The sequence below is a fragment of the Jaculus jaculus genome, chromosome 14, assembly GCF_020740685.1.
Source record: "Jaculus jaculus isolate mJacJac1 chromosome 14, mJacJac1.mat.Y.cur, whole genome shotgun sequence".
Classification (NCBI taxonomy): domain Eukaryota; kingdom Metazoa; phylum Chordata; class Mammalia; order Rodentia; family Dipodidae; genus Jaculus; species Jaculus jaculus.
Window position 1 is genome coordinate 84,031,968 of NC_059115.1, and position 17,917 is coordinate 84,049,884.

General features: G+C 38.7%; 1 protein-coding gene across 4 annotated transcripts in view; it reads left to right on the forward strand.

Moving 5' to 3' along the window:
- The window catches only part of Ap3b1 (adaptor related protein complex 3 subunit beta 1), a 242,170-nt gene that overhangs the window by 30,661 nt on the left and 193,592 nt on the right, over positions 1–17,917 (forward strand). For all 4 annotated transcript variants that reach the window (XM_045133439.1, XM_004651665.3, XM_045133440.1 and 1 more), the window contains exons 2-3: positions 6,519–6,594; positions 12,591–12,665. In XM_045133439.1, coding sequence (XP_044989374.1) covers positions 6,519–6,594; positions 12,591–12,665 — 151 coding nt within the window. The remainder of the gene's footprint in view (positions 1–6,518; positions 6,595–12,590; positions 12,666–17,917) is intronic.

Sequence of the window (17,917 nt, forward strand, 5' to 3'; positions counted from 1 at the left end):
TTTTCTACTCTGAAAAACCCCGAAGACTTCCCAAGTTGTGATGTATAACTGGTAAAATTTTGCCTTTTTTTTGTTTTGCTTTGTTTTTTGAAGTAGGGTCTCACTCTAGCCCAAGCTAACCTGGAATTCACTATGGAGTATCAGGGTAGCCTCGAGCTCACAGTGATCCTCCTACCTCTGCCAAGTGCTGGGATTAAAGGCGTGCACCACCACGCCCGGCTAAATTTTGCTTTTTGATTCTATTTGTTAGCTTATTCTGGTACTTAAAATAATAGGAAAGTTTTCCTGAGAAGAATAAGGCTTGTTTTAGCTTCAGCTTTAGTTCCTTGAAACTGAAAACAGGCAACTTTTGAATATGAAAGGAAAAGTTATACCACTTAACACCACAAGATGTCACTTAATGTTAAAATAAAGTTGGTTTCCTAATACTAAAAGCTAGAAAGCTGTAGATTGATAGATAAGTTTTTAAATGCATACATTTGAAATGTATTTTTAAAGTGATTTTTTTTTTGTTTTGTTTTTTGAGGTAGGGTCTCACTCTAGCTCAGGCTGACCTGGACTTCACTCTGTAGTCTCAGGGTGGCCTTGAAATCACTGCGATCCTCCTGTTTCTGCCTCTTTGAGTGCTGGGATTAAAGGTATTTGCCACCATGCCTGGCTGAAATGTATTTTTTAATACATATTCTGGAAAATGTTGCTAATTCAAAATATTGTTAACCAAAAAAGTTTCTTAATTTGTAAGATTTATGTTGCAATTCATGTTAATGGGTACCTTTTCAATTCACATAATGCAGTAGGAGGGTTGATGGTGACTGTGAAAGTGAGTGTATCTTGAGAGTATGCTAGGTTTTTACTCTTCTGAATTTGTACTGCTTGGTGACAAGCTAGAGGAATCTGGGAACCCAGGTAATTTACCTCTGAATTTCTAGTAGGCAATAATGACAAATATGTGAAGTCAAATGCTGTATCTGGTTGAAGCAGTGCCTAGGATTTTTCTTTCCTCTGGACCTTAAAGGTATTGGCTCCCTGCTTCAGTTAACACAAAAGGCATTTGTATTTGCTGTTTAAGTCTACTTTTTCTGCTAAGGAGAACAAAACCTTTGGCTTTAATATCAGGATCTTGTTTTCTAGTGTTTAGTTTGAGCGAGCAGGTCAGGACATCAGGTGGTTTGGTGGGGCACTCTGTCAACTCAGGCTTAGGGGGACCAACCAGATTTCCATTAGGACATGAATAGATTATGTCTGGGGTTAGGCAGGTTGGTATGCTCTAGAATTGATGTTTCATTCTTCACTGTTCACTGGAGGGGAGAATGTTGGAACTTCCTGGGCAAAAGAAAAGGGGACCAAGTAGGAGAAAATTTTTGGATCTCTACTTCTAAAAGTATATGCAGTTGGTGAATAAACTGAACATAGGAAGGAGTAGAAGAAAAAGAAATAGTTATATGTGCTGTCATTATTTTTCCCTCTTTTCTATTACTGTACTGAGCCAGAGAAGTTTAAGAGGGGATCCAAATTGACTGTATCTTCAGAGATAGTTTTTATGTATTGGTGTTTCTATTAATATATTTTTGGATTGTACTTTAAAAATTTTATCCTATCATTTTTTAAAAATATTTTTATTTTATTTGAGAAAGAGAAAGAGGCAGAGAGAGAGAGAGAGACAGAGACAGAGACAGATAAAGAGAAAGAGATAGGGAGAGACAGACAGATAGAGAAAGACAGACAGACAGACAGGCAGAGAATGGGCACACCAGGGTCTCTAACCACTGCAAACAAATTCCGGAATCATGAGCCACCTTGTGTATCTGGCTTATGTGGGTCCTGGGGAATTGAACCTAGGTTCTTTGGCTTTGCAGGCAAGCACCTTAACCACTAAGCCATCTCTCTAGCCCATATTATTTCATTTTGTGTGCATGTGTGGATGCATTTTTTCATGTGCATTTGTGTATGTGTGTGGAGGCCAGGAGACAACCTCAGGTGTTGCACCTCAGGCGCTGTCCATGTTTTTGGAGACAGAGTCTCTCATTTTCCTGGAATTTGCACATACGCCTTACTGGCTAGCCTGCAGGCCTCAAGGATCTCCCTTTGTTTCTCCAGTGTAGTCATTTCAAGGGTTTGCCTCACCTCTCTTTCTTTGTAGCATGTGTTCTGAGGAGCGAAGTCAGACACTCATGCTTGCTAGGCAAGCACTTTAACAACTGTGTTATCTCCCCAGCCCTGGTTGTACATATACATATATATTTAAAATATTTTACATATATATTTTAAAATATTTTATTTGAGATAAGGGGAGAGGAAAAGAGAAAGAAAGAGAAAGAGAATGAGCATATTAGGGCCTCTTGCCATTGAAAGTGAACTCCAGATACATATGCCATTTTGTGCATCTGGCTTTACGTGGGTAATGGTAAATGAAATCCAGGTTGGCAGGCTTTGCAAGCAAGCATCTTTTAACTGCTGAGCCATCTCTCTAGCCCTCGTATTATATATTTTTTTAATTTTTATTTTATTTATTTGAGAGAGAGAGAACAAGGCAGAAAGGGGTGGGAAGAGGAAGAGAATGGGTGTGCCACGGCCTCCAGCCACTGCAAATGAACTCCTGATGCATGTGCTACAGTATGCTTGTGGTTTATGTTGGTACTGGGGAATTGAATCTGGGTCCCTAGGCTTTGCAGGCAAGTGCCTCAACCACTAAATCATCTCTCTAGCCCCTCCTGGTTTCATTCATATATATATGTTAGATAATATAGATATAAAATATATGTTTATTTATTTATTTATTAGAGACAGAAAGAGAAAGGAGAGAGGGAGAGAGAATGGGCATGCCAGACACTCTAGCCACTGCAAACGAACTCCATATGCATGTACCACCATGTAAAGCCTTTGTCTCCAAATATAATCACATCTGAGAATATTGGAGGTTAGAATTTCTACATGAACTTGTAGGCCATGAGATATAATACAGCTCATAAATCTACATATATTTATTTTTTAATGGTAGTAATAATAATATAATATTTTTGTGATTTGAAAGGTTGAATTTAGGACCTTACACATACTAGACAAATGTTCTGCCACTGAGCTATATCTCTAGCCCTAATCATTTACTCCTGTAGGTGCTTACTGCATATATTAGGCATACATTTGTAAAATGTTGTAAGTCTAAGGTGAGAAGTGAAAGCTATGTATTTGAATATTGAAGTTTTTCTGATATACATTTATCATAGTTAACTTCTTGTTGGTGGGGCAGAACACTTGACCAGAAGCAGCTTATGGCTGGAAGGTATTTATTTCAGGCTTAGTTTTGAGGGGAACATATTCTACAAAGGAGCCATGTGATATTGAAATTTAAAAAAAAAAAAAATATATATATAGTATTTCAGAATTAACTGTGGTAACTGAAAAGATTGCACTCATAAACTTGGAATTATTACAAGTAGTTAATTGTAACCTAAAACACTAGTTTCTATTTTCTGACAAATCTTTTAAAATAATAGCTTTAATAGGCTTCTTTCTTTTGATGTGCTAAAATAAAATTGAGTTATTTAAATTATTTTTTTAATATTTTATTATTTATTTTGATTTATTTGAGAGAGAGAGAGAGAGAGAGAGAGAGAGAGAGAGAGAGAGAAAAGGCAGATAGAATAGGCATGCCAGGGCCTTTAGCTGCTATAAATGAACTTCAGACCTATGTGCCACCTTGTGCATCTGACTTACGTGGGTCCTGGGGAATTGAACCTGGGTCCTTTGGCTTTGCAGGTAAGTGCCTTAACTAACTGCTAAGCCATCTCCAGCCCAAGTTACTTAAATTATTGAGTAAATATGAATTTACACTTTAATTTCAGAGTACATCAAATGATGGCCTACCTAAGCCCTGATACGGCTTTTTTTTCTAGTGATGTTTGGATTAAATGTCTTACTTGTACATGTGAATAAGATGCTATGAAACTTACTCCTTCCTTCCCACCTTCTCTATTTTTACCTCCCTTGCTTCCTCCTTCTCTCCTTCTATCTCTTCTTTCTATTTTCTCCTTCCTTCTTCCTGCTTCTCTTTTTATAGTATTAAAAATCTAAGAACTCTTTACTTAGCAGTTTGTTTTCAGAAATTCTTCTGCCATATTTGAGGAAAAATAATTACAGATTACAAATTTCATGGGATGAAAGTGGGTTTGTGAATTTACAGAGTGGATTCACTTGGAAGAATAAAAGGTTGTTCATGACCAAGAAAAATTATCCAACAGAAACAGCCCTCACTCTTCTAGTATTTGCAACTTTTCCAAATAAAGGCATTGGTAGCTTTTCACTTGCTGGCATGCACATCTTTAAAAAGTACTTTTATTTGCAAAGAGAGAGGGGGTGGACAGTGGGCACAGCAGGGTCCTCTTGTTGCTACAGATGAACTCCAAACACACATGCCATTTTGTGCATCTGGCTTTACGTCAGTACTGGAGAATTGAAGCCTGGTTGGCAGGCTTTGCAAGCATCTTTTTGACATTCTGACATGCTGTTGTCATCTACAAACTTCACACTTCAGACTTTGGGAAAAAAACATGATTCATAATGTGCTAAGTAAGTTTATGATTTTGTGTTTGGCTGTGTTTATACTATTCTAGGCCATGGGTTTGGGCTATATTTAAGGATGTTTTATATAGCAAAGAGACAAGGTGTCTCTCCTGGGTGAAGTTGTTAAACCCGGTAGCATCATTTTTGTGGATCTTCCAGGCTGGAATAATACCATATTTACTGAGTATCCCATCTCTTAGGCTGACCTGGAATTCACTATGTAGTCTCAGGGTGGTATCAGATTCAGGGCAGGCAGTCCTCCTATCATTGCCTCCCAAGTGCTGGGATTAAAGGCATGAGCCACCACACCCTGTGACTTTAAGTAATTCTTTTTTTTTTCTTCAAGTTTTTATTAACAACTTTCATGATTATAAAAAAATATCCCATGGTAATACCCTCCCTACCCCCAGTTTCCCCTTTGAAACTCCATTCTCCATCATATTCCCTCCCCTTCTCAATCAGTCTCTCTTTTATTTTGATGTCATGCTCTTTTTCTCCTCTTGTGATGGTCTTGTGTAGGTAGTGTCAGGCACTATGAGGTCATGGATATCCAGGACATTTTGTGTCTGGAGGGAGCACGTTGTAAAGAGTCCTAGCCTTCCTTTGGCTCTTAAATTCTTTCTGCCACCTCCTCTGCATTAGACCCTGAGTCTTGGAAGGTGTGATAGAGATATTGCAGTACTGAATATTGAGGTCACTTCTTTCCAGCACCATGATACCTTCTGAGTGATCCCAAGGTCACTGCCATCTGAAAAGAGAAGATTCTCTACCCAAAGTGAGAGTAGCGTTAATATAAGGGTATAAACATTAAGAGAAGTGCTTACTGGGCAGTTTGATAAGCATAGTATATACATTTAACCAGACAGCAGCAGACATTACACCCTAGGGCTCATGACTTACCACTTTTTTATGTTTTCAGTATCTGGGATGTATTCCCTCCCATGGAGCGGGCCTCCAGTCTAATTAGAGGGCAGCTGGTTTCCACTATGATAGACGTGCCACTATTGCACCCGTTGGCTCATTTGGCCTGGCTGGCTTCCAGTGTCTACTGTTGAGTATCTTCACTGGTGATTTCACTTTCTGCCATTGAACTGCATGCAAAATGGCTTTTTCCAGCTTTCTGTCAGCTGGTCTACATGGAGGAGGTTATCAGCTCAGTTCCAGCAGGATTTCTCAGTAGCCTTGCAGCCCAAGTATGTGGAATCTTCAGCAATAGGGTCTTACCATCTATTCCTGGTGGGAAACCAAGGGCCTCGGCAATGGCCTATGAAGTAATTCTTTTTTTAAAAAAAATTTTTTTGTTCATTATTTATTTATTTATTTATTTATTTATTTGAGAGTGACAGAGTGAGAAAGGCAGAGAGAGAGAAAGAAAGAGAGAGAATGGGTATGCCAGGGCCTCTAGCCACTGCAAACGAACTCCAGACGCATGTACCCCCTTGTGCATTTGGCGAACGTGGGTCCTGGGGAATCGAGCCTCGAATCAGGGTCCTTAGGCTTCACAGGCAAGTGCTTAACCACTAAGCCATCTCTCCAGCCCCCTATAAACTAATTCTTGGCTGTCTTGTTTCATCATAACTGCTAGCTGCTCTGGTTCATTATCTCAGCTTCTCATTTATGTGTTAAAGTTGTTTTTATTCTCAGCATGAAGTAGGTATTGTTGTGACTTCCCTTAGGTTAATATTCATCTGTAATTAGGAGGCAAGGAGGAAGGTGTGTGGTATGAATAACACATCACTTTTCTTTAATCAAGGCTCTTGCTTGACATTCTGAAAAAAAATCTTTTTAGGGACTTTTGGACATAGAGGATATTTTGGTGCTAATTATGTCAAATAAATAAATGAAATACTAAAAAAAGAAGAGTCAATACAAATGCAGTTAATTAACATTGATAGATTTTAATGGCTGTCTTATGTAAAAATCCAAATAGGAAACTTTTTTCTTCTTTTTTGTAATAGGAATGAAGATCTAAAGCAAATGTTGGAGAGTAACAAAGATTCTGCTAAATTGGAAGCCATGAAACGGATTGTTGGGGTAGGTAAAATGTTAGGTTATTTTCAGTTTTGGAAAATGACTAGGTCATGATTTTATTAGCTATGCATATTAAATGATATATAAATGATATATCATTTATTATTCAATAGTAACTAAAAGTATCCTGTTTAAAAATGTTAAGGAAACATTAAAGTATCAGAAATCAAGAAACTTGTGTTCCAATTTCATCTCTCCTGACTATCTTCTTTTTTTTTTTTTTCAAGGTAGGGTCTCATTCTGGTCCAGGCTGACCTGGAATTAACTCTGTCATCTCAGGGTGGCCTTGAACTCATGGCGATCCTCCTACCTCTGCCTCCCAAGTGCTGGGATTAAAGGCGTGTGCTACCACACTCGGCTCTGACTTTCTATCTTTAATATCAGTGTTTCTCCTGTGAGATATAGGACATTAATTATTTTGAAGATGAATTAGTATGCAACACGACCCTTTTTATATTATTTATTTATCTATTAGAAAAAGAAACTGACAAAGAGGTAAGAGTATGAGTATGCACATGCTAAGGCTTCCTGTCACTGCAGAGAAACTCCAGATGCATGCACTACTTTGTGCATTTGGCTTATATGGGTACTGGGGAGTTGAAAGCCCATCAGGTTTGCAAGCAACCACCTTTAACTGCTGAGCTATCTCCACCCCTACATAACCCTTTTTTGACCTTATGCAAATATGGATAAACTTTTTTTGTTGTGATGTAGGACCTAAATGTTATGAGTGTTATAGGGTCTGGTGTCGCACAAGTAAGACCATTGATTCACAGAATGTGTGGCAAAGTTTTTATTGGGTAAAAAGAGAGAAAAAGAAAAAAGCTGGTGTACCAAGTCTGCATCCCTGAGTTTGGGATCTCCAGATGCAGCCCTGATCTGTTTGGAGTGTCAGCTTTTATTGGAAATAACCACATGATATTTATAGTAAAAACAGGATCTGGAGTTAAACCACAAAATTACATACTATTAAACAAGGGGGGGTTGTTACAAGAAGTCACAAGGTTACATAGGTCACATGGGGGAACTGAGGCAAGAAGCATTCTATGCTATTTAATCACAAAGACATTTAAAAACAGAGAGATACAGAGAGGTCATGGTACATTGCACAGAGGGATTATCCCATTTATTCTCAGTTTGAAATTATAGTGTACTAGTTACTCATTTTGCTATTTTTCATTTTCCTTTAGTGAGACAGTTATTAATGTTTGCACAAGTGTTAAAGGTCACATATCAGCTATATTTAATGCAGTGCTTTATTAAAGTTGCTTTTCACAGTTTCAGCTTACATTCCTGCATGTCTCATTCCTATACTGCCTTGCAAAGCAGAAACTGCCCTATTCATGTCTTGAAACTGTGGCTCCACATTACATTACATAATTCCACTGAATTCCAATTATTGTTGAAATTCTTCATTAAAAGTTTGGGAGGAATACTCCATTCAGCAACTAAAAAATACAGTAGAAGCAAGGCATAGTGGTGCATGCCTTTAATCCCAGTACTCAGGTGGCAAAGGTAGAAAGATCTCCATGAGTTTGAGGCCAGTGTGAACTACAGAGTGAGATCCTGCTTAGTCTGGGCTAGAGTGAGACCCTACCTCAAAAATAAAACAAACAAGCAAACAAACAAAGAACAATAACAACAACAAAAAAACACAGTAGAATAAGTGGCTCATGGACTTGAACAGACATTTTTCCAAAGAAGATACTTGGATGATTGGTCAATAAGCACATGAGAAGATGTTCTGTGATGTTAATCATTGAGAAAGTGTAAATCAGAACCACAGTGAAGGGCTGGCTTGCAGCTCAGTGGTAGAGTGCTTCCCTAGGTGCATGAAGCACTTTGTTCATTCTCTAGCACCTCATAAACCAGTCATGGTGACGCATATCCATAATCCCAGTACTCAGAAGGTAGAAGCAGGAGGATCAGAAGTTCAGGGTCATCCTTGACTATATATAGTGAGTTCAAGTTCACCCTTGGTTAGATGAGACCCTTATACAGACAATCCTAGTACCACAATGAGACTACCTCATACCTGTTAGTATTGATAGTACATAATTTTTTTTTCTTAAAAGTATTGGTGAAGGTGAATTGTGCATTGCTGGTGGGAATGTAAACTGTTTTCAAGTCATTGAAAATAATATGGCAGTTAAATTAAAATTAGAACTAATATATAACCTAGCAGCTCCATTTCTTTGTATACACACAGAGGAATTGAGATTCTTGAGCCCACAGCCATAGTAGCAACAGGTGGAGGAATCTACATATTCGTCACTGAATGAATAAATAAACAAAAAGTGATAAATGCACACAATGGGATATTATTAAGCCTTACGAAAAATTTGGTGCCAACCAGATTGTTGTTTGTTTTCTTTACTTTCTTTTCTAGGGAATTTGTTGTACCTGTCTAGACAGACAGATATGTTCAATGTTTTGTGGCAAAAGGAAATTTATTCATATGATATGCGTTTTGATTTTTTTTGACTAATTTGTCTTAGGACTGATAAACTCATTTGTTTTAAAATCTTAAGTAAGCCTCTTACTTTCAGAAATTTTCCTGTGTTATTTTCTATTTTTCCTGTTAGTCTGCCTGCTCTCGACATTCTTGTTCTATATTTATTACATTTCTTGGATTCTTCATGGATCTGTCTTGTCACTTGTCAAGTTGATAATATCTCTCTTTTCTCCTCTACTTTTTGCTGAATTTTTTGATCTGACATAATTTAATTTTGATTTTTATCATAGCCTATGTTCTCCCATGATATTTTCCATTTGGTAATGATATCTTTGTCTGAAAGCTTTCTTTCATAGGCCAAAGTTACTTCTAAAAGTGCCATGCCCCCTCACTTTTTTTTTTTGTTGTTTTTTTTTGGTGTGTGTGTTTTTTCAAGGTAGGGTCTCACTCTAGCCCAGGCTGACCTGGAATTCACTGTGGAGTCTCAGGGTGGTCTTGAACTGCAGTGGTCCTCCTACTTCTGCCTACTGAGTACTGGGTCATGCGCCACAATGCCTGACTCCCCTCACTTCTTAACAGAATATACATTAGACATGTTTCCTACATTTTCCCTTCTTTTTTGAGTACCATACTAATGAGTATGAGGCAATTTTGTTCTTTTGGACTAGGGAATATTTTGTATGTTTTCTTCACTCCCACCCTCCACTGTTGGGTCATGTTTAGTGAGTTTCAAAGGCACCTGTGCTAGTCTAGGAGCAGTTGAAAGGGGTTTGCATGAGTGTGGTAAGAGTTAACAATGAGATCCACAGTCCTTCAGTTACTGAGAGAATTGGCGAGCTAGTAAATTCTTCCATGAATGTTATTTTATCTTGAAAAATGAGTTTGCTTTCAGACAGAGCAACTTTGGGACAAGAGACACATCTGATGAGGTTTTGTAATCTATATGGAACTTGGATTAGGAATTTGGGTTTGAATTTTGGGGGCTAATCTTTGCACATAGAGGTGAGATTTGTAAAAGTAAATGAAATCTTAGGAATTCAGAGATCTGAGAGACGGCACATAGACCAGTGGGCAAGGGAAGAGGACTTAGTCTAGGTAATTAGTTGGCATTTGGAAAACAAAGAGCAGTAAAGATACTCTAAAAATATTTACAACTCAATTAGCCAGAGAAAAATATTGTCTATATTTTTTAAAAAATCTGTTTCGTTATTAGTAGGGTAGCCAATTTAACCGTTACAGTTTTTCTTTCACCTAGTGCCCTCCCACCCCACCTCCACCAGCCTTTTTAAAACTACTTTGTTTTTATTTATTTATTTGAGAACAAGAGAGAGAGAATGGACACACCATGCACATGAACTCCAGAAGCATGCACCACATTGTGCATCAGGATACTTGAATGGAGGTCCTTTGGCAAACATCTTTAACTGCTAAGCCCTCTCTCCACCACCAACCCCTATATATATTCTGTACTTAAAGACAACAACCATTTTCCTCCCTTCTCCTCCTCGCCTCTCCCCTCCCCTCCCCTCCCCTCCCCCACTTTTTTCTTCATAGCTCTACTCTTTGTCATATCCCCTTCCTCCATCCATTAGTCTGTCTTTTAATTTGATATCTTCATCTTTTTCTCCTATTATGAGGGTCTTGTGTGGGTATTGTTAGGTACTGTGAGGTCTTGGATATCGAGGCCAAATTCTGTCTGGACATTTGTATGTAGGGAGTGGAACCCTTCCTTTGGCTCTTACATTCTTTCTGCCACCTCTTCTGCAATGGACCCTGAGCCTTGGAGGGCGTGAGAGGTTTCAGTGCTGGACACTCCTCCATCCCTTCTTCTCAGCACTATGTTGCCTTTTGGGCCATCCCATTGTTCATCGCCATCTGAAAAAAGAAGCTTCTCTAACCCAAAGTGAGAGTAACATGAATATATGAGTATGAACATTAAGTATAGTGATTTCAGGGAAATTTGGTGAGAGTAATATATGCATTTATCCAGAGCAGGCTCTATACCCCTAAGGCTCATGACCTCTCCTGCCATAGGCTTTTGATTAGGTTTTCAGTACCAGGCATGTATTCACTCCCATAGAGTGGGCCTTCAGTCCAATTAGAGAGCTGTTGGTTTCCCCTGGAGCAGACATGCCACTATTGCACTGGTTTAGTCATTTGGCCTGTCTGGCCAAACTTGAGGTTTCCAGTGTCCACTGTTTTCACCACTGATGACTTCTGTCTCCGGTAAGACTGCATATAGTGCAGCTTTTTCCAGCTTTCAGTTGGTTGGGTTACAGGGAGAAGGTTTTCTACTCAGCACCACCTTGGTTTCTTGGTGACTTTGCCACTCAGTCATGCAGTAACATAGTTTTAAGAAAATATTTTATTTTTATTTATTTATTATTTGAGAGAGAGAGAAATAGGCAGAGAGAGAGAGAGAGAGAGAGAGAGAGAGAGAGAGACAGAAAGAGAGAGAGACAGACAGACAGACAGACACAGAGAGAATGGGTGAGCCAGGGCCTCCAGCTACTTGAACGTACTCCAGATGTGTGGCTTATGTGGGTCCTGGGGAATTGAACCTGGGTCCTTTGGCTTTGTAGGCAAGTGCCTTAACCGCCAAGACATTTCTACAGCCCAAACACAGTTCTTTTTTAAAAAATAATTTATTTACTTATTTGAGAGAGAGAGAGAGAAAGAGAGAGGGAGGGAGGAAGGGGGGGGGGGAAGAGAAGGAAAAAAAGAAAGAAAGAAAGAAAGAAAGAAATAAAGAAAGAAAATAAATGTTGGCACCGGGCACTCCAGCCACTGCAAATGGACTCCAGATGCATGTGCCACCTGTGTCTCTGGCTTATGTGGGTCTTGGGAATTCAATCTGGTTCCTTTGGCTTTGCAGGCAAGCACCTTAACTGCTAAGCTATCTGTAGCCCTGCACATGTTTATATAAACCTTAGTATACTATATATATGTATGTATGTACATGTATATGTATGTACGTATGTGTATATACATATATATACACATACATATGTACGTACATACATATATACATATATACATATATACATATATATATGATCAAGATATGGTCTCACTCTAGCTCAGGCTGACCTGGAATTCACTATGTAGTCTCAGGGTGGCCTTGAACTCATGGTGATCCTTCTATCTCTGCCTCCTGAGTGCTGGAATTAAAGGTGTGCGCCTCCACACCTGGCTGTATATATTGTTTTTTAATTTGGTTATTTTGAGACAGAATCTCATGTAGTCCAGGCCAATCTTGAGTTTCTGATCTTTCTGGGAGCACCATGCCTTGCTCCTATATTTTACTTCAATGTAGCTATATTTTTGTTTATTTATATTGAAACTTGGTACAGGGTTATTCATTGTGCACAGTTGAGATATGTATGATGTCTGGAAAAGAGTTCAGTTGTTGATTACATAGCTTACTTTGACAAAGTCTTTCTAATACTGCATGTAGAATTTTCTAGAACATCTGTCTTCTTTTCTGGTTACTAATTTAAAACTTTATGCCCTAATATGCCTCTTTTTTTTTTTTTTTGTTCAGATGATTGCCAAAGGGAAAAATGCATCTGAACTCTTTCCTGCTGTTGTGAAGAATGTGGCCAGTAAAAACATTGAGGTACTGTTTTCTTTGCTAATTTTCATGATGCCTCCCTCATGTTGTAAGCGGACCATGCACTTTTCCTTACTTTGGAATTCACTGTAATAAATACCACTGGATTTTTGTTATGTTGAAATGCCAGCATCTTAAATATAGGGAGAAGACAATGAAAAATGGGTGTAGCTTTAGATTTTAGGTAGAAAAATGTAAAAAATATAGTTGAAATTGATTCAACTGGTTGAATTGACAGTAACTTGTTGAGCATTTTATGAATTCCTACAGGCCAGTTTGGCTTAAATTTGTTTTAGGAACTTAATTTTAGTATAGTATGTATCCAGTGGGACATGCATAGTCAAGTATACCTAAACCTGAATCATTTGGGCTTTTTGCCATTTCTAAGACAAAGTCCAAGAATATTTCTGAAAATTTTGAGACTGCTCATGACATACAAACCACTTAGCACATATGTGTGGATTTAAAGAATGAATATGCCCAACCAATGACTAGTGTTTCTATAAGCTAGACTGACACTGTAGTCTAGCATCAAAGTCTTACCCTCTCCATCTGAATTATGAAAAAGTCTGGTTCACTGATACATTCTCTCAAAGCTTTCAAGTTTTTTCCCCCGTAAAACTTACATTGTATTACTGCTGCTATTTGTTTGCTATTTTGATGGCAGTTGGCAAAATAAGTGACCAAGTTGCATGAGCAATCTGAACCAGGCTGTTTGAGGAGGATGAGCGTATGACTTTAGAGAGGTAGGATGCCTATTTTGTAGTTTTGATTTTATTTTACATATATCCTATGACCTTTTTTTTTGCTAGTGCAGTTTTCCCTCTTTTTTTGTAATTGTATTTAATATCTAAAGCACCCTTGCCAGCAAAATTGACCAGAGAAAAATAAATATATTCTTTTGTTACTGACCTAATTTTTCTGTCCTCTGCTTGCTCTGGTCTTCTGGAGCATGTTTGACTAAGACAGTGAACAGCTGGTCAATCTGGAACTGGAGTCTTCCTCCTGGAGCACAGTGGGGTTGGAGGAAGGGCATTTCAGTCCTACCTTTTCATTAAATCTGCAACTAGAATTGTAGTCTTCCTCCTGGAGCAGAGTGGGGTTGGAGGAAGGGCATTTCAGTCCTACCTTTTCATTAAATCTGCAACTAGAATTATCTGGGCACAAGTGCAATGGCTTGAATGTGACACTTTACCTTCATCACCCAAAGTGTTTATCAAAAGATGAAACTCAGGCAGAATAAAGTTTGTTGTCAAACAAAATTCACTCCCTAGCAGGCTGGGATTTGAATACAGTTGTTACAACTCAGCGGGAAATGGTGGTGTCTTCCTCAGATGTGAGTGTGAACCCACCAGCACCTGGGCTTGTGTTGGCCCTGGGGCAGTAGCCCTGGGCATGCTGTGCCCTCTTTCTGATTGAGGGCTATCTATTTAGCAGAAGGAGTTATCTCCACTGCATAGTCCAGGCTCTGTTGATGTCAGGGCACATTTTTCAATTAGATGGAAGTAATGGCATGGAAGAGGTAGGAAATAAGATGTAGGGTAGTTTCTTTTATTTTTTAAAATTAATTTTTAATATATATATTTAATTTTTATTTCATTTATTTATGAGAGAGAGAGAATGGGCATGCCTGAGTCTCTAGCCATTTTCTTCTTTTAAAACCAATAATTGGAGTGTTTTCAAAGTGTTCTCTTTTGTGCATATATTTGGTAAGTGCTTGCTGTAGGATATAGAGTATACATGTTATTTATTATAGCTAGATTTATGATTAAATCCTTGGATTTTGACAGTCTGCTTTCAAACGTTATTATATCACTTGACATATGCTATGAAAACTTCACAGCAGTGAACCTCATTTGCCCCTACTTCCTTCTGTTCCCATGTTACCATATTGAACTTCATCTCTAAATATATGGTTACTGTTATTTTAAAGTCTGCCATTTTTATAAAAAGATTATTGAGATATAATTAACATGCCATGAGTTTGTTACTTTACAGTGCAGTGATTTTTAGTGTATTCATAGACTTATGAATTTGTCACCACTATGTAATTTCACATCATTTTCCTCACTACAAAAAGGAACTTTGTGCTTATTGGTGTTTACTGTCCATTCCCTTGATGCTCTGCCTCTGTTGATTTGGCTATTCTGGGAATTGATGGTCATATATTAAATAAAATTACAGGAAGTCATTCTTTGGGAATGACAAGGTCCCAACAGACAAGACTAAAAATCAAAGTGGAGTCACCCTGCCATCCCCTCTGTGGCTGTCTTCAGTGATGGGCCCTTCTGCCAGTGCTTCGTTTTATGAGTGAATACTATTTTGCCATATGCTGCATTTTGTTTATTCATCTATTGAAGAACATTTGAAGTATTTCTGCTTTAAAAAATATTTATTTATTTGAGTGTGATAGAGAAGGGGCTGGGGGGGGGGGAGAAAATGGGCACACCAGGTCCTCTAGCCACTGCAAACGAACTCCAGATGCATGCATCACCTTGTGCATCTGGCTTACATGGATCCTGGGGAATTGAGCCTTGAACCGAGGTCCTGAGGCTTCATAGGCAAGCGATTAACCACTAAGCCATCTCTCTAGCCCTATGTCTGCTTTTTGGAAATATGAAGAATGTGGCTCTGAGACTTAGTGTACAAGTTTTTTTTTTTTTTGTGGACATTTGGTGTCATTTCTACTGGAGTTTTTATATATATACTCATACATATACTTGCTAGGCTGTTAGTACCTTGCTCAGATAACTCATTTTATCCTCATGAACAACCCTGTGAGACTGGTTCTGTCATGATTTGTGTTTTACATGTGAGAACAAGGTGGCAATGGTTAAATTACCCAATCAAGGTCACATAGCAAGTATTTGGCATTTAAAAACCTCAGCCAAATAGCCTGGCTCCAGGACCTACCTTAGACCATCATTCCCTTTTTTAGCACCGTGTTCCTTTTTCCCCCTTTCTGTTTTTAATGGCTCTGACCTGTTCCTTATATTGTATTATCAGTGTCTGGCATTAGATTATGATTATTCATTCAAAGCTATTTGTCCTGTTCAATTAGTTAGTCATAGGATTTTCTACAGTAGGACTTTTCTTTTTTGGTTGTTATGCCTGTGTATTTGTATGTGGCATACTCGCCTGTGTGTATACATGTTTGTTTGTATGTGGGCACGTGTATGTGTATGTGGAGGCCAGAGGCTGACATCAGGTGTCTTATTCAATTGCTCTCTTATTAGTGACAGGATCTCTTGCTCAGCCTTGAGCTCACACATTTTGGCTAAATCAGCCAGCCAGTGAGCCCCAGAGTTTCTGTCTCTGCCTTCTCTGTGCCAGGATTACAGGCTTACACCACCATGCCCAGCATTCTTGTATGGGGCTGGGGAACTGAACTCAGGTTCTCATGCTTTCCCCATGCAACCATCTTCTCAGCTGCCAGGACCTTGTTCACTTTTGCCCCTCTGCAATTAGATTTTGGTATGTTGTCTTAAGTTTTGTAACAAAAAATGTCAAATATAAGCATACTTTTAGCCTTTTTGATCTTTAAACCCTATTTTTTTGGAAACATGCTTACTCTAAAAGGAAAATTGACATAAGCTTCTTAAAATTTATGTTTAAAGAATTGAATGTTTTCTTTTGATCAAGTGCAAAGTTTCAATTTTATAAGTATATGCTGCCTTAGACACAGGTGAGCTATAGTATGTCATATTGTATTAGATGTCAAATGACACCAAAAGTCACCTAGTAAGCAGTCAGTGGTCATAGTACAAAATAGTCAAAGGCTTAGTCAATAACTCATGAAGTTTGATGTACTGGTATTGATAAGCTAATTAAACAGATCTGCCTGTGTTCTTCCAGACTACCGGGGTGCTGCTGCGATTAGCTTTACAGCAAAGAGTGTTGTAACATTGAATGAAAGTAACTGATCAGAGAAGGGTACAGTCACGGAGCTCTAACTACTCCCATTTCTGGTCACAGAATGGCTTCAGGGAAAGCAGGCTTTCTCCACACACCTGCAGCCAGTCACTGCATAGGCCTCTTGTGGTCAATATTGATTGATTCTTATAACAGAACTAGAACAAATTTAGTGTTTTGCAACCTTCTGTGATTTAATATTGTTATGCTTTTTGCCATAATAGTCACAGAAGTCCTTCTCCAATAGTGAGTAATTATAGTGATGCCTGCTAGCTCAGCTGTGGGTCTGCATGTTTCAGAGTGGTCATTATAGACCCTGAGGTGTATTCTGGAGTTCATAATGCAGTTTTACAGCTTGCCGGCTACACAGTTTCTTAATAACCAAAGGTGTTGTTGAGAAATAAATCACAGGAAGATAGGGGAGGGTAGATTCTTAACGACTCTTTTGAAACTTATAGAAAAGTGGAGAATATGATCTGAATGTAAAAATGAGGACAAAGAACATCTTAAACGTTTGTTAAAAACAAATATCAGTAACAACAATAAACCAAACAAGTAATCTTCCCAGTACCTGTGGTTTCTGCATTGGACACAGCTATTGGTGGGAAATTAGATTTTAATTTAATTTTTTTTTATTTGCAAGGAGAGACAGAGAGAGAGAGAGAAAGAGAGGGACACACACACACACACACACACACACACACACAGACAGAGAGACAGAGGGCGGAAAGAAAAAAATGGGCTGCTAGGGCCTTCAGCCTTTGTATATGAACTCTAGACATATGCATCATTTTGTGCATTTGGCTTTACATGGGTATTGAGGATTCGAACCTGGGTTGTTAGGGTTTGCAGGTAAGTGCCGTAACTACTGAGCCATCTCTCCAGCCCCAGAAGTTAGATTGTAGTTGTAACAATCCATTTGGAAAGTAGTAGTAGTAGCTGTTGTTGTTTTTATCATCATCATCACCACTGTCATTAGTTAGTCTACCTTTGGGCTTGGAATGTGACCCAGCCATGCTGGCTGTGTGGTCAGTCCTGGAAGTAGAGTTTTATTCAACTGTATATGTTAGCCAAATTCATTCTGAGGCAGATTTGAGAAATTTCTTACATGATGAATTTCTATATCAAAACTGCTGCTAACCTTTCTCTGACCACTTGGGAACTTCCAGCTGTGGGTGAGTTTTTCCCTTGCCTGGGCCTGGGCTGCCTCTGCCCAGGCTCAGGTCCAGGATCAGCCTAGCAGGGCTCAGCCTAAGCCTCAGCCCAGGCTCTGCCAGGAGGGCTCCCTAGCCCTTACTCTCCACATGGGTTCTTTATCTCCTCCAGCTCCCCACATGGCAGGAGCT